The 27,442-nt window shown below is 43.1% G+C and overlaps 2 protein-coding genes across 3 annotated transcripts in view; one reads left to right on the top strand and one right to left on the bottom strand.

The window, feature by feature from the left end:
* The window catches only part of ASPH (aspartate beta-hydroxylase), a 209,561-nt gene extending 198,877 nt beyond the window's left edge, over positions 1–10,684 (top strand). For both annotated transcript variants that reach the window (XM_040626070.1, XM_008706728.2), the window contains exon 25: positions 9,953–10,684. In XM_040626070.1, coding sequence (XP_040482004.1) covers positions 9,953–10,103 — 151 coding nt within the window. In that variant the 3' untranslated portion in view covers positions 10,104–10,684. The remainder of the gene's footprint in view (positions 1–9,952) is intronic.
* Positions 10,685–13,564: 2,880 nt separating this feature from the next.
* CLVS1 (clavesin 1) overlaps positions 13,565–27,442 on the bottom strand; it is a 165,806-nt gene continuing 151,928 nt past the window's right edge. The window contains exon 5 of the mRNA XM_008706729.2: positions 13,565–13,917. Coding sequence (XP_008704951.1) covers positions 13,830–13,917 — 88 coding nt within the window. The 3' untranslated portion in view covers positions 13,565–13,829. The remainder of the gene's footprint in view (positions 13,918–27,442) is intronic.

Raw genomic sequence — 27,442 nt, 5'->3', positions numbered from 1 at the left:
AGCAGCCCGTCCAAGAAGAGCTGGACTCGGGATGCTGGGAACAACAGGAGAGTAACAAGCAGGCACAGGGGATACGAAGATTGACTCAAATGAATCCCAAGTGTGATGCAAGGGAGGGGAAGTTCAAGGTGACTCGGCGGTGTCCATTTTGGTTGGTAGAAGGCTGTTGATGCTTTAGCAAGTACGATCTTGGGAGGTGTGAGGCAAGTTCAGGGAAATGGATCATGAGTTCCGTGTTTGTGTATATTTTATTTAAGTTGCTATTTGAACACAATCGTGGAATCATCTAGCAGTCGGCAGGATATAGATACCTGGAGCTCAGGAGAGAAGCCAAGTCTAGACATAAAGGTGCAAGGGGCAGACTTAGCAGGAGGTTCTGGAGGAAGCTTGAGACTCCGTAAACACAGCCACACTTAGACAAAGACAAAGGAGAACCACCGGGGAGATGGGGCAGCGGGCGGCAGAGTCGGCAGGACCAGGACGAGAATTGGAGATAGCTGAACAGCAGAGGTTCCTCCCCAGATGGATGGATCTTGTCAACCTTTGAGAACTCCGTTTGGGTCTGCAGGGCCTCCACCAAAGGGAAGAGGGGTGAGGACATGGTGGGGGACCCAGGGAATACAGAGAGAATGCTGGGGAACAAGATCAAATAACCACGGGCAGTGAAGACAGTGGAGAGCACCAGGCCTGTTTCTTGAGTACTGCCTATGGTTATAAACTTGTTTGTTATCTCCGTCTCTGTCTCTCCTTCCCTCCGTCCGTCCCTCCTGCTTTCCATTTATTTGTTAACATTTCAAGTCTGTCCTGCTTAGAGATACTCTGGGAAAAATCACTGGACAGAAGTCCACTTAGGAAAAGGTAGAGAGAAGGACATGCAGGCACTGAGGTAGTGATCGGAGGCCTGAGGCAGTGAGAAACCCAGGCTGAAGGAACGTGGGTGGCAGCGAGGAAAGGGAGCAGGTGGACAGTGCCAGAGGCTTAAACAAGAAGCCAAGCAGGGCTCTCACCGCAGAAGTGACGCTGGGAGAGGTGTCCCGGCAGCACATGCGCAGTGTGCCCCCCCCCCGACTCCCAGCAAACACCTGTGCGTGACCAAGGAGGGGACTGCCAACCCCTCCCCTCAAGTCGAACACGTGATTAGGGTAACTGTCTTGTTACCTACCCGAAGGAGCCCCAGTCCTGCCACTCACGTGGAGGGTGAGCTTGAGCAAGGACGTTCACTCGGCAGCCCCTCGTTTCCACCGTGCTGAAAGATAACCTACTTCACGTGACAGGAAGTACCTGCGGATAACAGTAGCTTGCAGGTGGTGTATTTTGCGGTGATTATTAAAAAGAACTTTCCACGCCCCTACCAAGGGTCGGACCAGGAAGGCGATTTTGCAGAGGATGCAGTGCTTCCAGGTCTCTGGCCCTGGCGAGTCCGTAAGCCGCAGTGCCTTTCCACCTCATCGTGGTCGGCACCCTTCTGTGGGTCCCTTCTCTTGTACTTTATAGTGTGTTACATTCTCGTCCTCAGTAAGCCTTCCCTCAAGGTCAGGTGAAGTACTTCATTACAAAAATAGTGTTTTTCCTAAGAGACATGGGTCCATTAAAGTAGTGTGTAATGCTGACAGTGAGAAGAGCTAGATACCTGACGAGCACACAGGCAGCTTCTAAACTCCGGAGACAGAAAGACCATAATAGGAAACCTGGAAGTTTCAGGCTGTTACTGTAGAAATACTGTTAGGGTGGGAAGAGAAACACATATACCAGGAAATCAGGCTTCCTTGTGCTAGGCAACAGGAAGCAATTTTCAGAGCCTCTCAACTTCCAAAAGAGTAGTTGGCTCGTAACAATTTGTGCGCTGGAGTTCTCGGGTATTAATAATCGCATGGCTGTTCCTCCGGCGCCGTGTGGGCCCTGCTAGCACGCGTGTTGTTTAGATATTCCATCACTGCGAAACACAGCACAGCGTGGGCAGCCTGTTATCAGTGCAAATACAGTGATCATTTAAAATGCATAAATGCCCTCTGATGCATGAGGCACATTCCTTGGACATAATTTGTAAAACACAGAAGCACAACAGAGAAAAGTAAATACGATTTTGATCTTGATACTCAGCGACAGTGCCCAGATGCGGATGTGTATCCGTGAGGAGGAGGAGGGGCACAGGAGAGATAAATAGCGCGCTGGCTGTGCGGAGCAGCTCGGAGGGTGCCACACACGTTACTTATCGATCCTCACGACAATCCTAAGGGATGATTAAATCGTCGGTTCTACAGCTGGGGAGACCGAGGTATGAAGATGCCAAGTCACTTCCCCAAGGCCCCTCAGCTTAGCAAGCGCTGCTGTTTGTGAGCGTCTTAGGGCGGCCATACCAGATCACTACAACCCGGATGCCTCACAGCAGCAGAAATGCACTGTCTCATAGTTCTGGAGTCCGGAAGTCTGAAGTCAGCAATCAGGAGGGTTGGGTTCTTCTAGAGGCTCCCAGGGAGAATCCGTGCCTGCCTTTCTCCTGGCTTCTGGTAGCTGTCGGCTGTCCTTGGTATTTTTTGGCTTGTACACATCGCCCCAGTCTCTGCCCCTGCCAGCACAGCACCTTGCCCCTGTGTCTTGTCCCCTTCTCTCTCTTTCTCTTTTTTTTTTTAGAAAGATTTATTTATTTATTTATTTATTTATTTATTTATTTATTTATTTATTTAAAGGAGAGATGGGGGAGGGGCAGAGGAAGAAGGAAAAACAGAGTCTCAAGCAAACTCCCTGTTGATCCTGACATGGGGCTCGATCCCATGACCCTGAGATCACGACCTGAGCCAAAATCAAGAGTTGGATGCCCAACCGACGGAGCCACATGGGCACCCCTCCCCTTGTTTTTATAAAGGTACTTATCATTGGATTTGGAGCCCAGCCTAATTCAAGATGGCCTCACCTCAAGATCTTTAACTTTATTACAACTCTAAAGACACTTTTTCCAAATAAGGTTACATTCACAGTTTCCAGGTGGACATACTTTTTGGGGGAGTTCACCTTGCAACCCACTACAATATCAGAACCAAGGTTTGGTCCCAGGCAGTCTGGCTTGAGGGTCTGTGTAGCCTCAGCTCCATAGCCTCACTATGCATAGGTTTCTGGGCTTTTGGGGTTTTGATGATGATCATCCTGTACCTAAAAGCTGATCACTGTGAGTGGTGGTTTTCGTTTCCAGACAAGATACCAAGTAGAGAAAGCAGCTGGAGAGTCTCCATTTTGGGCCATTTGTGTCACCCTGGTAGGTCATGCTTTGTGGTCTGTCAGATGAGCTCATTATGATCTTGATCCAAAGCTGAATGAACTTGAGTCAGTGGATAAACATGCCGCCCTCAAGTGGGAACTAATTTTTACCCTCATGGCATGGCCAAGCTCTTTAAGCTTTGGATGATCCCAGGCAGAAATTCTTTCTACTGAGTCTCCCAGAGGACCTCCAGGACATACTAGAACCAAGCTGCAGGAAAGAAGAGTGACCGTGTGGCTCACCCGGAGACTCTGCATTATTGCCTGCAAATGGCCAGCCTGAAATATTAGACAAGACCAATACATACCAGGAAAGCGTGCTGAAGAAATGAATTCCCTCTCTGTTGCTTTAGAAATAATGGCCCTCTCCCGTAGCATACTTCAAGTAGTTTATAACATATTTTTTTCATTTATCTCTCAAGTTTCTAATTAGGGAGACCCTGTGGAAGGCCCACTAAAATATTAACAGTAAGAGAAGACTTAATTTTTTAGAACCACCATGAATCGTTCATAGGCAACATTTGTTTGGTTTTTATAAAGCATCCAAGAAGATTAAAGTCTTAAAATCTTCCCTGGAATCCTAGCTGTTCTGTTTCACAAAATATAACCATCTTCCATCCAAATGGTAATGTGACCTTATCCACAAGTCACCATTCAAATCTGCCCATCTGGGGTTGCAGGTTGAAAATGGCATTTTAACCAGATAGCTTTCCTGAAGGTTTGCTATTGAACAGGTAGCATTTTGCCCTCTTTCTGCCTTTCCTTGAGCAACTGGGTGAATTAAAAGCATCAGTAGAGTCTCTTAGTCCCTGCTCTGCTTGGCACAGTGTGTTGATGGCTTTCGTCCACACAGATACCCAGCGACATCTCCACAGGGAATACGAATCATGTGCAAACATTTTGTTTGTTGAAATGATTGTTGAGAAATTGGAAAGCTGGAGTCCGTTTTGCTACGGCAATATTAAATGATGTGGAGGTTCCTGGGCCAGCCCTCCGAAGCTTTTACCTCACGGTCTTTAGACAACTTGCATAACCTGTCAGAGCCTTGATTTCCTTGTCTCTGAGACGAGAATCAAAGCGTATCTTTCTATGGTTTTGAGTTGTAAAGCAATCCTAGGGACGCCCACGGAACTGTATGTACAGAGGACAATGTGGCGAGTGCACTCAGCGTACTGGATCTTTTATTGTCGTCTTGTCTGAGTGCTGCGGAAATGGGGACTTTTTGTCCCTTACATTCCAGGGAGTGAGACCAAGCACTCCTCCACGATCAGATGTGGTTCATGTGACCTGGAGTGCATGCTCTGACAGGGAGGAGGTGGGACTTTAAAGAGTTAGGGGACGAGGTAGGAAGCCAAGGGTGTGCGGGCCCCGAGCTGGTGAAGGGATGGGACAGATGCAGATGGGGACTGGGGTTTGATAGGTATGGGGCCAGGAGGGGTGCTGGAGAAAGGAGGACCGGCAGCAGCACAGCTGATCGCTCCACCCCCCCACTCCTGCACCTCTCCCGTTCCTCCCTGTGTCCCCACCCTGGAACTAGAGGTACGTGGGGAGTGGGCAGTGGCATCCTGTCTGAGGCTTTAGGAGTTTTCTCCTGCCTTTTCTCTTTCTTTGTCCTTTTTTGGCTCTCTCAGCTATGTGACAGAGCCCCTGCTACTGGTTGACCTGGGGCCAAGAGAAGGAAGCCCGAAGTTTCCACAGAGGCAGCAGCGGGGTGGGCAGGAGGGCATAACCCAGAATTCTAGGGCCTCTGTGGAGAGGAGGGAAGCCATGTGGCAGCCGGGCAGGGGCTCTTCGTGAGGGGCTAGGAGATACATCAGGGGTGCGTATATATACAGTCTGTTGGGAAGAGAGCTTCTTTGTGAAGTTAGCCATCTTTTATTGGAATTCATATTTTGACATTAAATAAAATAGCAAATACTATAGCCATTTCTCAGATGAAAGCTTGTTGACTATATCCTATGAAATACAATGTGAAGACTGAAGTCCTAACCAATAACTTACTTAACTCAGAAAATTAAGAGAATTTTAGTGCTGCAAGGAGCCTTAGAGGCCATCTTATCCACCTCTATCATTGCACAAATGGGGAAACTGAGGCCCCTACGTGAAGTGCTTTACCACGTGGCTAGTTCACAGCTGTCAGAACAAGAACACAGGTGTTCTAGACTCCAGAAAAGTGCTTTCTCCAGATAGATGATAGATAGATAGATAGATAGATAGATAGATGATAGATAGATAGATAGATAGATAGATGATTGATAGATGATAGATGATAGATAGATGATAGATGGATGATAGATATGATAGATAGATGATAGATAGATAGATAGATAGATAGATAGATAGATAGATAAAGAATGTGTGTGTATGTTTCTGTCTGAATGTATTAGGTAGAGAGAAGAGTTTAACATTTCAATTCTAGTATGTGCCAGGATTTCTAATGCAGTCAGAAAGGAGGGATTTCAATAGATCAGAATTAATAAGCACTGTGTTAAGTAGCCTCGTTCCTGAGCTCTTTGACCCTTTTCTGCATTCCACTTTGCCTGTTCCATGCCCCACACACAGGCCACCTCACCACAGCACCTATGGGCACTCAGAAGATCCCCTAGTCCCGTGATCTTGAGCCAAAGATTTGGGCTCTGGAAGCAAAGCTAGCGACTTTCTGCTTCTCCCACAGAATCACGGTTATCACTGCAGACATCCGACCTTGCTTCCATAGGATTCCTTTGCTGGAAAGTTAGAACCATGTCTCTTGCCTACCTCAGAACATTCTGGCAAAAATCACTGAGATACGATCAATCAAGTTTTTAGGTGGAAGACTCTGTAAGCACCCAGTAGCATCATTATCATTGATGATGATTCCGTGACATGGTTAGGGTTGATAGGTTTGTACCGCCACTGTTATACCAGGATCATTAATTATAACTTGAGAAATTACATGATATCGTTTTATCTTCGGCCAGATAGTCTTGTATCTTTTGCAAACCATGGAGAGGCATTCTTCTCGTAATGGTAAGAAATTCTAAAGGCCAGGGTAGGTAGCCCTCTGGGGAGGAGGGGCAACATTCCGACTCTGGTCCTGCTTTTCTGAATCCTCAGAGAAGGGCCGCGTGAGCGCCATGAGGAAGCTCAAAGGTGACTCTGAGAAATCTTTTCTCCAGAGGGCACGCTTCATGTCATACTTAGAGTATAACTTAGTCATATGTGGTGGAGCTTTGCTCACAAAGCAAGTGGCCTGAAAACTGTTTCTTGGCCTTGCAAGGATGAGTCTTTGTCATTTGGAAGAGATCTAAAGACCTTTGACCTCTCCAGCTCTGTCTTGTTTTGTGCAGGACTTCATCCTTTCCCGCACAAGCTGTCTATCTCTACTTAACCCGTCACTCAGCCTGCGTGTTGCTTGGATGGGGTTTTGTTGTTCTTCCCTTTGAGGTTAATGAGGTCTGTACTTTTTGTCACTTTAGGTGTCCTAAGTGATTGAAAGACACCAGTTTTGAAGTATTCAAAAGGAATCTACATTAAATAATTGGATATCGTTGCTGTTTCTGGGAAAATGTATGAAAGAAAATGGAAGGGCAAATAGAAGATAATGGAACACACTTCCCCATGAGTTTTATGGCCCTAAAGGAATCCAACTCTTTGGAAATACCTCCTAGACTTTTTATTTAAAAAAAAATTGTGTTGGGGCACCGGGGCAGCTCAGTCAGGCGTCTGACTCTTCTTTTCAGCTCAGGTCATGGTCTCAGGGTCCTGAAATTGATCCCCATGTCAGGCTCCACGCTCAGCACAGAGTCCGCTTGTCTCTCTCCCCCTACTCCTCCCCCCCCCCCGTTCTCTCTCTCTCTCTCTCTTTCTCTCTCACATAAAATCTTTAAAAAAATTGTTTCATCAGGGCATTTGGCTTTCTTACACCCATCAGAATCTAGTGAAAAATAGTTTGCACAACCTAGAATTTTCTCTTTGGGTCTTTGAGTTACTTCCAATATTTTAAGTAGATTCTGGATTCTCTACCACTCAGAAAACATTGAGAACCACTTGTCATTGCAGCACAAGTGTGTATTGCAGATTCTCTGAAAGGTTTTTGATATCTCACGCCCTTGCAAGATTTTCAGTTTTCTCAAATGAAGGCAAATCCACAGGGCATGAAGCCAAGGTTATTTTTGGTAGCATTATACCACTTCCATACATTATCACCTCTTTTATCTTTATTTCCTCCTGTATTTTCCTGCCTCCTCTGTTTGATGTTCTCTGCTGTTAATTGAATATCTACTCTACGCCCAGCATACGCTAATCCTCACATCAGCTGTGCTGATAAAGGTACAAAGGCTCAGGAATGCGGAGCACCTCACCCCAGGTCACATTAGTAGTAAGTGGCAGAGCCAAGAGGTTTGAATCTGCTTCCCCTCGGGGCTATAACTTTTCCATTGCACTCTGCTGTTTCTCTCCCCCTTTCTCTTCTACCGTATGCTCCCCTTTGCCTTTCCCTTCTTTTTTCCTTTTCAATTGTGATGAAACACCCAGAACATAAATTGACCATCCTATTTCTAAATGCACATACAGGTCAGTGGTGTTATATACGATCACATCGTGCTACATCGCCAGGTTTCATCCATTCCCAGGACTCTTCATCTTACTGAAGCCCCGTACACACTAAATCACAACTCGCCATCATTCTGTCCCTGTGAATTTGATGACTCTAGGTACCACCTATAAGTGGAATCACACAATATTTGTTCTTGTATGAGGGCTTTATTTCACGTAGCAAAATGTCTTAATGTCCATGTTACAGCATTGTCTGGATTTCCTTTTTATGTAAGCCTGAATAATATTCCATTGTATGCTTCTCCCACACTTTGCTTACCCATTCGTTCATCAGTAGACCCTTGGGTTGCTGCCGTGCTGCCTTTCCCTCTTGAGAGCACGCCACCCCCTTATCTTTTGCCTATATGTAGGCTTGTCCGTGGTACCCATAGACATTGCATAGTCCCATCAAAAACATTAAGATCTAGAAAATCACCACCAAACTGTATAAGCTGTGGGTCATTTCACTTTTTTCTTGTCATTTTTTTTCTCTTCTTAACTTTGCTTTTTTTTTCAAGTTTGGTTTTTGCATGGCAATAATACAATTGTGTCATTTGTTCCTGTGTCTCTATATTTCTGTTGTTGGTTACACTTGGATGGAACTCCAGTAGAACCCTTTGATCCTTAAGAGGAATCATACCGAAGAGTTAAGCAGCCATGTGTATTGAAGGCAAGGTATTAGGCTAGGTGTGTGAGACAGTATATAAGGTGGGCCAGGAGGGTGGGCATGGGTGGCAGAAGTGGAGGTTGATTCTCAATTCCAAGGAACTTTTAACTTGCAAATATTCATTACTTCATCATTCACTTTAAGTAACTGAGAAATTTGGCTGTCGTATTAATGCAGTATGTCTGGGACAAACCTGCCTCTCAACACCCCCATCACCACCCCACAGGGACATTTGCAATGACTGGAGACATGTTTGGTTGTCGTGACTGCTGGGAGAGTGCGCGCTGCTGGCTTCTAGTGGGTAGAGGCCAGAGATGCTGCCCAACATACACAGAGCCCAGGACAACCCCCAAGAGCAAATTATCTGATCCCAAATGTCACTAGTGCCAAGGCTGAGAAACCCTGGAATATGAAATATTACCTAATGTAATATTGACTAATCACCTAGTAATGAGCATAAGAAAACACAAATAGTTGTTCATAAGGCAAACTTCCTTATGATAATGCAGTAACTTGAAATCAAGCCAGCATTTTCTATCCTATAATTTTAATTATTGGTTAATCCCTGACATAAAATTTCAAATGCCTGAGTGGAATTTTAATATCTAAAGAAAATTTCCTAGTAAAAATTTCATCTTAAAAATGGAACGCAGCATGTAATATATTGGCAATTAATGCCCATTTTAACAAGAGGAGAACATTAGCACGAGCAATAAACTTTCCTTGGATGTGGAAGGCGTTGTGTAATTGCCCCTGCGCATTTCTCTCTTGGTTGCTTTATTTAGACGAGCACTATGTTTAGGTCTTAGCTCCTGAACACATATTTTACGCAGTAATGCTGGAGGCCTTAAAAGGTGTTTCGCAGCATTGACTTAAAATATCCCATGGATAACCCGCTTGCGTTGCAGATGACATTAAAAATACAAACAAAAGTCAACCCCAACCTGCCCTTCCATAAAATGGAACTTTCTTCCATGAAATGGAACTTCAACAAATGGAAGGGTTTGAGGAAATCATGTGGAGACGGCTGACACCATGCAGGGTAGCCTGCAGGGCACTGAGATGCCTGAGCCCCAGGTGCTATGCAGAGGTCTAGAGCAGCCTCTGAAAGGCCGGGGAGGATCTCATGCAGTCACTGGCCAGGAAGTCACCGTGGCCCTGAGCCGCCGGGGCACGCCTTTGCCAGCTTGCCTGCCTCAACACGCCTCACCTAGGCTCAGACCAAGAGTAACTGCAGGGCCAGTGATAAGGTCAGTCTGCCTGGCCTTATCACCAATCCCCTGTCCTTTGCATACTCTCGGGCTGAGCATTGAAGACTGTGTTCATGGTAAAAATCCTGGAGTTCTTTCTTAATCACCAAGGGAAGACTCCATCTCAGCTTCGTGTTCCAATTTTCTGGTCGGATCGCAAAGGTTACCGTGAAAGTGCACCGTCTGAATCCATGTTTTTCTGTTACAGGACTTGGGAAGAAGGCAAGGTGCTCATCTTTGACGACTCTTTCGAGCACGAGGTGTGGCAGGACGCCGCGTCTTTCCGGCTGATCTTCATCGTGGATGTGTGGCACCCAGAGCTGACACCCCAGCAGAGACACAGCCTTCCTGCAATTTAGCGTGTCGGGGAGCCTTGGGACACACTGGAGAGAAGCTGCCTTGCTGACTGTGGGGATAGAGGTTCTGAGTTTGAGGGCCCTTCATTCTCTTGACGGGCAGCCCCCAAAATTCTGAGGCTTCTCCTAGGGTTAGAAGACACTAAATGGAATATTTTGCCTTGCTGCAATTCACGTAGAAAGCCCCCTGCTGTCCCTCATCCCACGACAGCACCCATCCAATGCCATATTTCTGGTGAAGACATGAGAGCTTCTGCCTTGTCAGCCAAAGATATTTTTCCCATGTAGAAGAGGCCGAGATCAGTGTACGATGAGAATATATGTAGAAACTGTGAATGGATCGCTTTAGTTTGTAATTTTTCTATGCAATTATATTTTTCTAGGGTAGCTAGGCCGTATTGTCATCATGTACCACTACTTTTTTGTTGAGTTTAATAATAAGCTGTATAAATGCTTTACTTCTAGCTGCTTAATGGTGACTTTCCCTGTGAACTCAGACTTCCCTCTTTTAATTATTTTTAGTAAAAGACACTCATAAAGAAGCAATTTTATTTTCCTAATACAAAGGAGAAAGATGTAATTACGCTGATGTCTGTGAACTGTACTGCTTCCCACCCACTGAGTCTGTTTGCTTTCTTATCTTCATTGAAAGCCATTGTCTTAATGTCTCTCCTCGCCATGCAAATGGTAGAGAGATGCTGTCTTTCCAAGAGGAGCTTTTCATACTGAAACAGGACATGGAGTCATTTTATATTGACTCATAAAAGTGCCACCTGTGAATTTTTTTAATGCCAAGAATTAGAACTTGGGGGGAAAAAAAGGTAACATTTCTCAAAGTAAAAATTTTCTCTCAAGATCAGGTAGGTAGGTAGCTACTAGGACATCTGGCTCCTTGGCGTCTTTGGCATCTGAGACAGGGCGGGAATCCAGAGTCTCTTTACCTAACGTAGATCCCTGTGAGCAAGGCGGTCCTTACATGGATTCCCATCACAATTTTGTAAAAATATGAAGGACGGCAGAGTGGAAGACCAAGAATGCCAGGATCTTAGTCGTGGGTTTAGGATTGCCTTCTTTGAAAGAGTTTGGAAGACTCTTCCATTTCCCTGGCTTGAGAAACTTCTGCCATTTAAATATAGCTTGGAAGTAGCACTTGTTATCCATAGTTTAGCTTTACTATTAACCACGGCATTAGAAGTAAGAGTTGAAAAAATGGTCTTGCCCACTTATTCCAAAGATGATCAAATTATTAATTTAAAGGGGTATTAATGCATTAAATATTGCATGTTTGCAATCAAACTAGAAATGCTAGCTATGTGAATGTAAGGATATTCATGCACCTGAATTTTAAGCCAATATGAACAAAAATGCTGAAGAAATGATGCAGAGGTTACCAGATTGCATTCACGGGTAGAAAAATCACATGTGCTTCCTTTCCATCTAGGGATGAAGGAGGATGCTTTATCTCTTTTAAAAAGAGCTCTTTACCATTGAAATGTACCCTTTTTGCTTGACATTAACTTCCAGTTAGAAGGGTTTGCAACATATTTGTCCTGTTCCCTTCTGTTTTGCCAAAAACAGTCCCATTCAAATAGATGAAGCAGCATGTGAGGAAAGTCTCCAAATTAATTACCAAAGTCCAGAAGAAAAAGCAAGCTCTTGAAAAATCAAAAGGTGTTGTGTCCTTCAGTATTTATTGAACAGAAGAAATGACTGACAAAGGACAATACAATGCAATGCTCGTGTAATAACATTCATGTCACTTACTGAATTTGGTTCTTGGATGTATATTGCATACACATAAAGAAATTTAAAGTATAAGTTGTCGATGTTAAACCATCATCTTACATTCATTTAATGAAATCATGGAATAGAGTAAAAACTAGCTCTTAACTTAATAATTATAATATGGTATTTAAAATCAGGTCACTACAGTAGGATTCTAAATATTGCCAATTGAAAAGCCAGAATTATTACTGTTGCAAAATGTTGGCAATAATCAACTCCAATAACATTTTATACACTTGGATCCCATAACTATTTTATAAACCCAAGTCATAAAATGGATTTTTCTAATTCACTTTAATTCTTTATCTTTCTTCCCTATGTCATGGAATATAAGAAAAGTGTTTCAGTCACTGCATGGGTAGAATTATTTCAATGTTACTATTTTGTTATTTGAAATGTCTACACAAAATGAATGGGTTTTATTTATACCATGATACAATTGGTTGAGAAATATTTTTAATTCTATTTCAATTTTATTTCAAGGGTGGAATACAAAAATTACTTCTCTTATTCTCCTCTGCCAGTAGGAAAAAAAATTAAAACACTAGATTTGTTGAGAAGGAGATGTAATAAATGGTGAAGATTAGTAATAATATCTACTGAGGGTGATCACGGCCAGTCGAATCACCTCTTTTCTTTGAATTTTTTAGCTAACCCTCCTAAATCCTTAAAACATAAAATCATATTTTTCTGCCCATTATCAACTAAAATATCTTTTATTTGACATTGAGCACCAACTGGTCATACTGATAAATGCCCATGTCCTGTGGATGGCTGGGAATATAAGAGATGCCTTAAAACACACAACTGGTTTTGGGAAACATGGCACAAGTAAGGATATCCTATCCTATGATATCTGTTTATCTTTATTTAATTTCCTTTGAATGGAGAGTTGGGGACTCCATTTCTAAGGAGAAGAGACAAAGAAAATGATCTTTGGCATTTTATCCCTCATTCCTAATCTTTTCTTATTGTCAGTGCTTGCATATTTAGCCATCCTTAGGGTCTTCCTCCATGATTGGTACCTACCCCCTCAGCAACAGCCAGCTCCCTCCTCCACACCTTTAACTGGTTGCGGGAGGGTGGGGGAGTTAAATGCTTTTGTAGCACTTTTCTTGCTTGTAGTGACCCAAGTGAGGCAATTTGAATGGATCCATTAATCACTGACATGAGTTTTCAATGAGGCCCCGCCCCCCTCCGGAGACTCATGTTGCCTGTGGGAAGTCACATTATTAAGATGAAATAATCGTATTTCAAGTTGTGTGTGTCTTCTTTTAAAGTCAGATCATGGTAATCAGCTGGTGGCCTGACAAAAGATGTGACATCAAAATCATTCTTGCAGGATCCAAAATAAGCAAACTCTGCAAAGAGTCAGACCTACAAGAACATGCCCTTGGGCTGAACAATTCGATGCTGGTGATGAGGTCAAAGAAAATAATTCAATAAGAATGGAAATTACTGGAGATACTACTGTCTTGGGCTTTGCACTACATTGAGCTTGACAATTGGGTCTGCACAGCTTCATTCTCATGTATCTACTTGGAAATGCACTTAATCTTAAGTCACAAAACCTGGAGAGGGTCTCAGCGGTACCTCAGAAAAATCCTGGTACTAATGCAGTGTGTGCATCAAATTTAGTTTTTCTTTTTTTCAATTCATTTAATACCATAAATATGGGGGAGGGGGAATCATGTTTACATGACTGCCTTTCTTCACCTCCAGTCCCCTCACTGAAAAAAAAAAAAAAAGCATCTCTCAAGTCTTTGTTCAACTTTGGCTGCTCAGACCAATGGCTGGTGACAGTCATGACCAGGTGGCGGGAGTGGAGGGCCTTGTGTCAAGCAGAACGCACGGTGTCTGTGTGGGTCATTTGCGCATGTGCTTCCTGGGTGGCTGATACCACTGAAGGCCGGCGATCTGTGAGAGCATGGGGTGACTCGGGGTTCAGTCCAGAGCCAGGAGTGGCTGAGTGTTCTCATTCTCTCCCTTTTCCTCGTGTTTCAGGGTCCCAGCTTCTACCACAGACTGAGATCTAATAATAGGGGAAGCAGAAAGATACAATTACAGACAATTCATGGTGGCAACAATTTTGGAATCTTGGAGAACATTCAGGTTTTATGTTCCCCTTATTAATCAAAACACTCAAAGAACTATATAATTTTCCTCCTTTTGGTATCTCTCTTTTTCTTGCTTTTTTGCCTCCTACATCACATATTTGTGGAGAGAGGCATCTTAGAAGCTTCTATGCTGAGATCTCTTCTGTTGGTAAAAGCAACACGTGTTCTAGCCACAACTCTGCCTTGGTGTCTAAACATTCTATGGATCTTGAGATGCATCAAATCAAATAAATCTTGTTGGATTTTTTTAATGTTTCAAAATACTCTTTAGAGCCTTTGTTTCTCAACATCATAGAAAATGATCATGCACGATGTTAAGACCATGAGGTTTGGAATCAGATCAGTAAATGTAGACTCTGCCCTTTACTGGCTGAGGAGCCTTGGGGGAGTTCCTAAAACACTCTAGACTTTTACTCTCTCACTTGTTAAACAGAACTATTACCTCCCTCCCACAGTTGTTGATAAGGACTAAAACTGATAATATTCATAAAGCATTTGACATGTAATTTTAGTTAAAATTTATGGAGCATTCTGTTATCACCATTATTGCAATCATAGTATGATCTTTAGTTTCTGGTATGTCCTCTTCATATTGGATAATAACAGTTTCTTTTTTGGGTTTATAACGTGGATTGAAACAAATTATTTTCCAGCTCATACAGAGAAGGTTATAAGAGATATACATGTGATAAAAAATAAATGTTCACATACTAAAAAAAAAAAGTATTTCAAGCCTTAAGAAAATGGTTGAATTTGTTCAAATAAGCAAAATTTATATATAATGTGCAGTAAAATGTTAACTCAGGAGGCTGAGTTGCCCAAGCCCTCCACATTCCAAATGTCCCTTGACTGGCTCCTCCGAACCCTTGGAGTATCCCACCTGATAAAAGTGTCTTTGTGTGCCTGAGACTTTGGGCCATGCCATTTGGGGTCACACTATGTTACTTTGACCTCTCGTGGGGGCAGGTGGGGAAGGAGGAGCTGAAGACTGCATGTCTGTGTGACTGGCTCCTCCCCACCAACAGAAATCCTTGGACACCAAGGTGTGGGTGAGTTTCCCCGGTTGGCTACATCTGGTGCATGTTGTCACACATTGCCGAGAGAATTAAGCTCTGTCAGGACAACTGGCAGCATGCGATGGGTCCAGTACACCTGGACTCCACCCAATGCATCTTTCTCCTTCGCTGATTTTACTCTGTATTCTTTTGCTGTAACAAACCATAACTGAGTATAACAGCTTTTCTGGGACCCGTGAGTCCTTCTGGTAAATTACTAATCCTGGAGGTGGTCAAAAGGACTCCCAAACCAGTATATAATAACACTAATACTTGTTTTGTATGCACCAGGTATCGACGCAAGTTCTTTACATGTATTAACTTACTTCATTTTCACAACCCTAAGGAGTGGTACTGTTATGAGCTCCGTTTTATAAAAGGGAAAAAAACCTAAGGGGAAAAAGCAAGTAGCATAGAAAAGGCAACACAAATAGATCACACCACTTCTGGGCGTACCTAGGGCTGCAGGTTGTTTAGCTGAAAGATCTAATGTTCCTTCCACCTCACTGCAAAAATAACTTTCTGCCTGAGAGTCTTATCTCCATTCAGGATGTGTATGTACCATAGAACATTTAGAGAAACCAAGAAGCAAATGAATACAGTTGTCTCAAAACAGTCGATTTCTACTAGAAAAATCAATCCAGTCAAACAGTCCAACTCTAGGTACCAAGCCTAACCTTTGAAAGTGAAATGTAGGGGCACCTGGCTGGCTGAGTCGCTTAAACGTCTGACTCTCGATTTTGGCTGGGTCGTGATCTCAGGGTCTTGAGCTCAAGCCCCGGCGGAGGACTCTGCACTCAACGCAGTCTGCTTAAGATTCTCTCCCTTCTCCCTCCGCCCCTCCTTCCCCCTCCTGCACTCTCTCAAATAAACAAATAAATCTTTTAAAAAATAAAATGAAATGGATTCATTTACTCCCAGGACAGAGCAGAGGAAGCCCCAGCTCAGAGTCTAGCTCAGCTATTTTACACGTTTCCTATGCATTTCCTTCTGCTTTAGTGAAGCAATCAATGTGTGCTTGTATAGACAGGGGTGGGGTAGAGCAGTAGATTTATGTCAGGAACAGAAAACCAGAGCGCCCAGGGTTCCTGGGTGGCTCAGTCGGTTAAGTGTCTGCCTTTGGCTCAGGTCAGGGTCCTGGGATCGAGCCCCAGTCCGGCTCCCCGCTCAGCGGGGAGTCTGCTCTTCCCTCTGCTTCTTCCTCTGTGCTCTCTCACCCTCTCTTAAGCAAATAAATAAAATCTTTAAAAAAAAAAAAAGAAAAGCTGAAAGCCCAGCAAGCGTTAAAACAAGCCCAAAGAACACCAGAGGGACACAACTGCCTACTCAGGCCACCTCCCTCTGGCCCGTCAGACAGCTGCCTACCCACTCTGTCCTCAGTAAGAGCGGAAGTCTCCACTGCAGATACCTTCCACTGCACTTCTCTTCTTTCATGCCAGTTGGCTCTATTTTACCACATGGCAAGGGAATCACAGCCACAGCATGACAAGACACCTTAGTGACCCATCGAGACTGACCCCTTAAGGGGCCATGCAGCCTCTTCCCGAATATATATCAGACTTGAGAACCTCACTCCTCCATGGACTACTGGAAACTCCATGGACTACCAAGAACTACTGGAAAGTTCTTCCTTACCCTGAACTCAAACCTGTCTTTTTACAACTTCTATATACCATTCCTGTTCTGCCTGCTGGAGCCATCAGCTTCCACGTAATCTACCTGGTCCACATAACGAAGCTTTAAGTCTTTATCTAGTGCCTTCATCACCAACTAGACCTCAAGACCTGAACTTTCCCTGCCCACCTGCTTATACTCACCGACTTTTGTCCCCCCATTTTTCCTTAAGCTCTTCTTTCCAGCTTACCTCTTAACTCAGGCACAAGAAACTGGAAACCACCCCTCCGGTGATAGCAACTGCCCTGACAAGACCACCCAGACCAGCTTGAGCTAAACCCCCTACTCGCGTCTGCACAGAAGGACCATGGAGTGACCCCCAGAACTACTGACAGCTACCTTTACCTCATTATCCCAACGAGGAGCACAAGCCTCATTTACATAACGTACAAAATATGGATAGGCATGTTTCCTTAAGGCACATGTGCAACGCAATGCCAATCTTTACATAGGGTGACAAGGATCTACTTTTTAAATATTCACCCCAACCCTAACTAAAAGGAAACTATCCACCCTTGCTTGGGGAGTCACGACTTTGGAAGTTATTCCCTGTGATCTCTTTATTTGTTGCAGGTCAAGTTTCCTTTGTGTGACAGCTTACCTGGGCACAGTTTCTACCTTCGATTCACCAAGGAGCAAACTCACATTGGTTCCGTGACACCCTCAGCCCTCTCCCTGCCACCCCCTAGGCTAACCGGATTCCTCTTGTGCCAATATTTCTCAAATTACCACCGGGACACTCTCCTGCATTTCTTCAACCGGTTGCCCACAAGGTGTCACCTCAAAATAGAGTGAAATTATTGCTTCCCTATTTTTTTCCTCTTTGTATTCTTCTGTGGAAGCACAGACAATGCGCCTAGAATTGCATTAGCCTTTCTGGCACTCACACAACATAGCTGAGGAAAATTTAGCTATATTTGCATATGCTGCTGGTAAACCATTTCTCTTCCATCTTGAAGGTGCGTGGTTGAGTATTCAATTTCTTCTTTTAAATTTGGCTCAGATCTCCACCCTATCTTTGTTTTGCTTTTGTTCTTTTTGTTTTTTTTTTTTGGATCTTGAAAATTGTTATCCATCCGAATTATTGTCTGTGATTTTAACGAGTATTGGATTTGTTTTTAAACTTTCCCCACCCTTATTTGGGGAGCCACTATGGGGGGAAAAATCCACAAATTGTCAAATATTGAATTTTCAAACAAAAATCATTTATTTATGCTCACTTATAGCAAGAAATGTTTGAGAATGTCTCCTGATATATGCCAGGGACTGTGAGCAAATGTTCAGAAATCTTACTTCTCTTGTGGAAATATTGCTTCAGTTACCCAACGTTAGATGCACAAACAAATGTGGGATTACTGTGATAGACACCCAGACGAGGGGGTGTTTGGAGGTGAGGCGCTAGCTCTAGCAGGACAGGAAGGAAAAAGCTGTCATTCTCACAGTGACATCATTTACAGTCCTTGTTCAGGTGACCCTCCTTCCTTCCACTTGGGGTCAAGTTTAGATCGATGTGATTTATTTCAATGCCTGTACTGACAGCAGGCACACAGAATGCAAGCTGCCTTATCTCAGTCAATACACTGTGTGTCCTGGGTGAGCGGCAGGTAACTATTGACCAATTGGGAGGAGCTGAGCTTGAGGAACCAACTGAAACATTTTCTTTCTTATCTGTATTTCCCCTGGTTGAATAGATGGCCTGAGCCTTTTCTACTTTCAGCATGACATAATTCCATTTACCTGCTCACACAATGGACATTGATAACAGGAACACACTACATTGTGAAAGAGTTGAAATTCAGAAAACAGAAAGCAAATGTTGCTTTTTTAAAAAAGCTGGTATAAATAAAAGAAGCCAAGAGAAATGCCCTTCTTAAATGTCGCCTTCTGGACATTTAGCAGAGTCAAAGCAGTCTGTGAGAAGACTGATCAAGGCCTGACTGATAAAAATGCCGTCACCACTCGTAAACAGAGGGCTCAGAAATGACGCATTTAGCGCATTAACCACGGAGGAGCCCCTTGCCTTGTGACTTCCTTGTCCAGGTCACTCCTGGCGGTAATCTCTATGTTCAGTGGCTTTGCCTCCCCGCAAGAAGCTTAATGCTTCCACTGGAATAAACATTTTAGACTTTTCTCTGGGGTCCTCTTTGTGACACTGAATGCCAGGTTGACCCCAAGGGCAGACAGGGGAGTGATGTGAGCTATTTCAGCCCTGGTTATCTCAGTGGTGCGGCAGACTACCCCAACAAAGCCTTCATTCTAACCCTGATAGCTGAGTTTTGCTTTCCTGCCATTCTATTCATTCTCTCCCTCCCACCTTCCCTCCCATTCCCTCCCCTTCCTCCTCCCTTTCTACCTTCTATCTTCTCCTTCATTTCTCCAGTGTTTGGAACTTTCCCTACCCCATATCATCAAAGGTCTCGAGCCATGGTCGAATTTTACTGATTCTGAAGGCAATTGAATTCCAGAAAGAACAAGATGAAGATGGAAATGTTCACCGTGAGCTAGTCCATTCTGCAAAAACCCATCCAGGATTGCCCTGAGACTTCTGCTGTCAGTCAGAGGTTTATTTCTAAGACTTTGTTTCACTATTTTATCTCAACAGCCATCACCACATAATCTTCTTACTAATGAACTGCTATTGCCTGGCTTCGTCTATACCAACGTGGAATAAGGGCACAGGAACTCTGCCCTTCAACCCTAGGCATGCATCAAGAGTCATAGGAGGCCAGAGATGCCTCAGAGGCAATTAAGTCAAACCCTCATTTAACTCAGGTCCTAACCACTTGTTTTCCAGAGACCAACCTCATCCCTTCACTGGGAAGGACTCCACAGTCCTGGTTTTACTTCTTAAAGTCAAGGATGGGCTTGGTTTTGTGTAATAGCACAGAATTGCCTAATATCCTAGTGAGCCTCTCTAACGACTTCTAAACAGAAAGAATATATTTTTTAAAAAAAGTGTATCTTTAGAGAATTCTTCTAAGTAATACTATTAAGCCTCTTTTTCTCCCTGTAATTTTAAGTATGAAGGAAATTCCCCCGGGAGCTCCAGCCTGGGCTTGAATGATGGTTCCACCCCTGGCTTTGTGGTCTTGGGCAGATTCCACTGCCTCATGTGTAAAACGAAGATATGAAATCCCGCGAGGTGGGAGTAAAGAGGATTAGATGGACTGAGACATGTAAACTGTTCAGCTAACTGGGTTCGTTCATTTTTAGCCTTTATTTTTCTACCCCTTTTGCAGATAAGAAAATTAAGGCCTGGGAATATTGAGTTCTTTTATAAATTGGGCCACAAAGCATGAATTCAACTCAAAGTTCCCATAGCTTCCCATGAAGCTATGGGAAAACTTACAAGAGAGAAATGTGTATACTCCTGCATCATGTAACCTAACAGTAAATGAGGAACTAACATTTCAAAATTGATAAAGACTAACATTTTAAGAATTCAAAATAAGTGATGATACCATTCCTCATGAATGTTAACCTTATGACCTTACCCTATATTTTTATAAGTAACACAAAAACTTCCATCTGATAAGCAATTATTTATGTAGTTTTCGGTGCAGCATACTTAGAGTTGTTTTCAACTGTGTAAAGCAGTACGAAGCTTCTTTCTACCATAATGCCTTCGATCATGTCCTTGAGAAGGAGTTTAAGGAATATTTGTAAGACATATGTTCTGTTCAGCTAACAAACTTTCCATAATCAAAATCATTCTTGCAGCAACATGATTGTGCTTGCTGGGAACAATTAATGTTTACTGAACCAAATAAATCATGAATCATAAATCAATAAATCATGTTTTTAAGAGATAAGCCTAACTATTTCTCACAGAAAGCAGCAAAGCTTTACCTTATCAAAGTGAAGAAATAAATAAACCTTCCTCAACGTTGACAATACAATTTGCCACATTTAGTGAACTGGAAATATAAAGAAACTGATCCAAGAAAAATATTCTATTACTTTTGAAGTGAACTATTTTTAAAGAGAGCTAAATATTCAGCTTAGCTCTTGAATTTATGTACCATAACTCAGATTTAAATGTATAATGTATCTCTATTTAACTGTGATGGGCTTGGGCACTGCCGACTGATCTTATAACAAGGAAGAAAGAGCCAAGAAAAACCACAGGCATCTTCAGAAAGGTTGGAAGTAGATGCTTTTGTGAAATTAGGCTCACAAATAAATAGGACAAGAACAACACTAACACAGAGCCCTAACCACCTGTGGCTGGGGAGGACTTGAGATTGGGCTGGTCTGAATTGGGATGGACTGTAAAGGTAATAAATACATTGGATTTTGAAGATAGTATAAAAAAAAGATTGTAAAGTATTTCATTAATACTTTTTAAAATTACATATTGAAATCGTAATTTTTGCGTGTATTGGGTTAAACAAGACATTATTGAAATTAATTTCACCTATTTATTTTTATAATGTGGCTACAGGACAACTTAAACAGCTTTACACGTGTGGCTCACATTCTCTCTGTTGGGCAGCATTGGCCCAGAGCCTCATTTACTCCGTCATGCTTGTGGCTGGGCCCGGAGTAATATGCTAGTCCTCATTCAGGAATGCACAGCCATCTTAAAGGGCCTGGGCAATGTCATTACCTATCATTGCCAACATCTACTGCTCTACGCTCATTCCACGTATGAACTCATTTGACCTTCTCATGGGCACACGCAAAGTCCCATGTGACATGAGAGCCATTTTCTGAGTCTCACTGTTGTTGCTTGAACTAGAAAGAAACTTCATTAGTTTAGACTCCATTAATTTGCTATCATTTAGATGAAGGTTCACATATACCTTTATTATATCTCTAAATGAATAAATAATGTGAAAAAAGCTTTAGAAAGAAATTTTAACTACCTAAAGAAAAAGAAAGAGGTTCTTTCTGCACATGTAGCAAAATTAATAATGACTTTGTGTTATGACTGCAGATGTTTTTTGCTGTTCATTATAAGGGCCCTGGGAGAAGTGAGCTGAGGAAGAGTACTAGGCTAGGGATTAAGTGCCTCTTCTCATCAGCACGTCACTAAGTCACAGTGGGCTCTACGGAGTGCCTCACTCAGCTTCTCTGGCCCCACATTCTTCACCTATAAAATGTCAATCTTGGATGAGGTAATATATTTACCCCAAGATTCCATGAATTCCACTGGACTGGAGTCCACCATTTCTTCTTAAAAACCATTAAATCTTGAAAATCATTTTTCACATTTCTCCAGTTTAGACGTTAAGCTAATTGGCTCAAATTGTCTAAGTCCCTCTCTACCTTTGTTTTTACCTCTGTCTAGAAAAGCATAAAAATACTAAAAATGACAAGAGTTGGCCAGATGTGGATTGCCTTTCCTGAACTTAGTAATGCCCAATATATTCAGATATCAAGAGTCAAAACGATTTACCTTTTGAAAATATTGTATGCTTCTCTAAGTTTCTAAATGTTGAATTCAAAGTTGCCAGGTGCTTCTCTCATCTATGGAACATAAGAACTAGGATGATCAGTAGGGGAAGAAAGGGATAAAGAAAGGGGGGGTAATCAGAAGGGGGAATGAAACATGAGAGACTATGGACTATGAGAAACAAACTGAAGCCCTCAGAGGGGAGGAGGGTGGGGAATGGGATAGACTGGTGATGGGTAGTAAGGAGGGCACTGGGTGTTATACGCAACTAATGAATCATCGAGCCTTGCATCGGAAACCGGGGATGTACTGTGTGGTGACTAACATAATATAATAAAAAATCATTAAAAAAAAAAAAAGTTGCCAGGTGCTACTGAATAGCTGTTTTCCCGTGCTATTGTTCAAGTGTTTTAGTTTATTTAAAATATCTTATTGCAGGCGCCTGGGTGGCTCAGTTGGTTAAGCGTCTGCTTTCCACTCAGGTCATGATCCCAGGGTCCTAGGATCGAGTCCTGCATTGGGCTCCCTGTTCAGCAGGGAGTCTGCTTCTCCCTCTACCTCTCCCCCCTGCTCGTGATCTCTTTCTCTCATTCTCTCTCTCTCTCTCTCAAATAAATAAAATATTTAAAATAAATAAAATAAAATATCTCATTGCTACACATGATCTGTGCAGGGACAGTAGATTCCTGCTGCAGAGGAGCTGCCACGGGGCCTGTAGCCACTAAGGGTGCTCCAGGATGCACAAAAATCCCCCTCAGTGCTCAGTAAATCTTGTTTGCCATGTCTGAAATCTGTTTGAGAATGTTCTGAAAGAGATTTTGGTACACACTGTATTGGCATATTTTTAGAATTATCACCTCCAGGAGAGTTTCCCATCTCCACAGCTGGTTATAATTATTGTCACCCCCACATACCACCACCACCACCACCATCATCATCATCATCAACCACAACCGTTTTTTGAACACTTACTGCTTGCCAGGTTTTGCACGAAGTAACACTTAGCCTGCGTTATCTTTGTTTAAACCTCACGATAATCTTCTGAGGTGGGTATTGTTAATTCCATTTTGCAGATCAAATAACTGTGCCTCTGAGAAGTTGATTAACTTGCTCAAGATTTTCCTGGTTAGTTGTGGAACTAGAATCTGAACCCTAATATAAGTCTACTATCTACATTCTTAAACACTATGCGATACTGTATAACAATTATCTAAAACTTAGTAAGAAACCAAACGACAGTATGTATTTCAGGAACTGGTAATATTCAAGTTCTCAGAAAAGCATTTCTCCTACTTTTATTGACGAATCCAAAAGTTAACACAGTTGTCTCTTATTCATGAAAACTTGATTTTAGGCAAGTGAATGAAATCAGAAAAGAAAATAGCAGAACTTCATTCAGCAAAAAAAGTGTAAGAATTATAGCTAATATGATCATATTTTTACCTATCATGGCCAGCCAGATATTTAATAATACTTCAAAGTTCTTTCTTCTAAACATACAGAATTCACGCAAATAGCTGGGAACACCTAGACGGAAGTGCAGTTGGGTCACTAGGGAAAGTCGAGTAGGGTGGAGAAAGGGAACAGCCAAGGTTTGACTGAGAACAGAGCTCAGCTGCCGGAAGACGAGCCAGTCCAGGCACCTGGACGTGGGGAGGCAGGGCTGGGGGAAGGGAGCCCAGGACGGCCAGGGTGGAAACTGGCAGCTGCAAATGGACATTCTGCTGAATTTATTTACAAAGGAGTTGATCACTCTTTATGAAGCAATGCATTCCTGTCAGAGTAACTCCCAGTTCCTCAGCTATAAAATGAGGAGAGAATATTACCATATTCTCCACAGGGCTATGAGAGATAAAAGATATAATAAAGTGCTTGGAGCTCTTTCAAGGAGAAATGATTTCCATTGGAAGGGTTTATCATTTTACTGACACTTCCCTGAGTACGATTTTCTGAGCCTGAACAACACCCTGCTTGTCTGATGACAGAGATAGCCCACGTCTGCCCACTGAAGAAAACCAAAGACTGCAAACTTAGAATGTAGAGATGGAGCCGATTATTTACCTTGCAAAAGAATTATAACCTTACCGGAGCAATTTACCAAAGAATTCCTATTCAGCAGAGTCACCCTGGGACACCGGAAGTGTGAGAATATTCAAGACCGTCACTAGCGTTGTTGTGCCCAAATCCTTCATGGGAACCCCAAGTGTCAGGGTGAGGTCTATAGGCGTCTTCAGACCCAATCTATACCTGAGCCAGTCAGCTCTCCCAGCAATCATTCCAAATTCTGTGTGTGTGTAGGTTTCCCAAGGTTTGCGGAATGGAATGCACAGCTATAGTTACTTTGATGTGGATTCAGGTGTTCTGAGATGGTCGCAGGAGCATTAAAATCACACGTTTTTCACATGCAGATATTTCTGGAGAGGTTTTTTTCCCGACTCCCAATCATAACTTAAAATAACATCGCTGCACATGGCTGCAGGTGCCTGGACCACCTGCTTTGAATGGAGTCATCTTTCATTAGAATTAGACCCGCACGAAGAGCTGCCAGTCAGTTTCAGAGCATCCCTAATTTTCCTAATTATTCTCCGCCCTCTGACAGTGGTGGTGCACACCCTCAGAGGAGCTCCTGTGGTGGGACTGGCATAGAATGTTCTGAAGCAGATCGAGAAATACCAAAAGTTGTCAAGAACTAAGACAATGAGGCTGACTCATGCTATCTGAGTTTGAAGAGGAGGGCTAGAGTTCTTGATAAAAACTACCTTTCATAAGTCTATTGTTTGAGTCAAATGACAGTATGTTAATGGGTCCCTTTTGATTTTACTCTAGGAGCCTGAATATCAATTTTCTTCCTGAATGTCTGCATCTTCCCCACTCACAGTGGGGATTGAGGACAGTACAGTAAATGGCAAGTGTGATGGAAGAAGTTGCTTTTCAGCTGGAGGATTGGAGCTGGCAGGAATGGTACAGACAGCCGAGACAAGCTGCAGTAGTTGGAGAAGGCACATGCCCCCCAAAAGGGTGCTTTATAAGCCCTTGTGGAATGAATGAAGGAATGAACACACAAACAGTGGGAGAACAGTTGTGATAAAGGAGATAGAGCATTTGACTCGGAAAGAAGAGAACTAAATTTACATTTTGCCACCTACCAGCTCCGTAATTGGGGCTAAGTCATTTAACCTCTGTGTACTTTAGCCACGTTATCTATAACATGAAAATAATCATCTATTTTTATCCACTTACATCTATTTTTTAAAGGTAACTACTTTTTAAAGAATCTATATATTTTTTAATTCTCAAAACCTGAAAGGCTCTGTTTTCAAGAAGGCTCAGGACAGGGGTGCCTGGGCGGCTCAGTCAGTTAAGTGTCTGCCTTTGGCTGGGATGGAGCCCCACAGCAGTCTCCTTGCTCAGCGGGGAGCCTGCTTCTCCCTCTGCCCGCCCCTCCCCCTGCTTGTGTGCTCTCTCTTTCTGACAAATAAATAAAATCTTAAAAAAAAAAAAAAGAAGGAGGCTCAGGACAAGTCCAGGAGCATGTGGCCTGTGGAGAAATAGTACAGTCTGGGCCCTTGCCAACTTTTAGCACCTGTGGCATGGTCCCCAGGGGAACAACTTGGGCACCGCTTGGGAGCTGGTTAGAAATGCAGATTCGCAGCCTCGTCCCAGACCTATGGAATCAGAAGGTGCGTTTTCACAAGATCCTGGTGCTTTGTATACATGTTAAAATGTGCAAAGCATTGCTCCAAAGCTAAGCCTGCAGAAACCTGCTTTCATCTACCTCCAGCAGAGCTGTAAGGATTCATCAGGTGTGGCTCATTCAAACCAAATCCCTGGTTCCGTTCTCTAGTTTCCTCAATATCTTAAAGAGTTAAAGGAGTTCATGAAGGGTCTTACTTATTCCTAGAGAATATCTCTCGGGTGAGGAATATCTTTCTTCATATCTGAAAAATTATTTGCTGGGGGAGGGAGGGCAGGAAAACATTTCAGTCATTCAAGATGAAACTGAGGCTATCCTGCTTTGCCACTTCACATTTTGCCGGTGTCTATGTCATACAATAAATTCTTTCACGAGGTTTGAGCACATGCTATCTGCTGAGCAAGGAAAAAAAATCTCCAGCTTCAAGGTACTCACATGAAAGAGAAGGAGGGTAATGTAAAAACAGCTGCCTGGCACCTCTTCAGCTGTTCATACATTCCAGAGGGCGTGCCGAGACCCAGAGGTCAAGTCAGAATGAGGCCTCCCCAGGCTGGGCATCAGTCTAAGCACTTGGCCACAGGACTGACCCAGTCAGATGACCCTTGATTGCAGATGTGGTGGGGTCTGACACAGACAATGAAACACAAGCAAATGGGAAGTTCTGGAAACAGAGAAGTGCTGGGAAGCCAATGAATCGAGCGGTGTGGTGAGGAGGGCCTGGGCAAAGGGGACAGGCTGCTTAGTAAGGATGTACCCCAGAGATGCTGTGTGTCTGTAGTGGGGACCCAGCTTGTTCTCTACTCCACGAGGAGCAAGATTGCAGTGTCTCTTCATAGGACCAATCCACAGACACCATCTCTCAGTTCCTCCATTTTCAACACTGCAACTCGTTATTCAGCTTGGAGGATGCTTTATGACTGTAGTTTGAGCTACGTAATAGATCACTATGATTTAACAGGGATTATTGCTTTCCTTTGGTTCAAATGAAAGGTACTGGCTGATTTTCAAAATAACACAAAAGTCAGATTTTACAATAATGCATCCAGATCTATAGCTGAACTATGACTCTAGTCAAACACCAAAACCAGAGGTATAAACACCGGAGGTAAGTGAGTATTATGAAAATATTTCTAATTAATATTACCCCCTTGTTCATTCATTCAGTCTTCATTCAAGATTTACACACTGGACATTAATTTTTGGCCTGCTTCTGATCAAGGCCCTGAGAATCAAAACTGAAAACATGCTAGTGGCCCCATTGAGTACCCCCTTTGCAAAGCTAACATCCCACCTGCGGTCTTGTTCCCGGTCCCTCTGGCATTCTCCAAGGTATTGTTCCACCATTTATATGTCAAATGACAGGGTAAGGGCTCAGGACAATGGACTCCTGAGCATCTGGGTCAGTAACTGGACACCTTTGCCTCCTTGCAGCCCTCCCAGGCCTATACCTATACCTCCTCATGCATGAGGCTTCTCTGAGCTTCATTTCCCTCCATACAAATTGAGATTACATGGTCAGGCCCTTTATCTTTCTCTTGGCCACACACTGAACTACCTAATAAAATCCAGCAAATCCCAGCCTTGGATGGACCCAACAATATGGCTTCTCCACATCAGCC

This window comes from Ursus maritimus, unplaced genomic scaffold (genome assembly GCF_017311325.1).
Source record: "Ursus maritimus isolate PB19 unplaced genomic scaffold, ASM1731132v1 scaffold_9, whole genome shotgun sequence".
Taxonomy (NCBI): domain Eukaryota; kingdom Metazoa; phylum Chordata; class Mammalia; order Carnivora; family Ursidae; genus Ursus; species Ursus maritimus.
The sequence above is the reverse complement of the archived record's forward strand: the minus strand, read 5'-3'. Positions and strand labels throughout refer to the sequence as shown.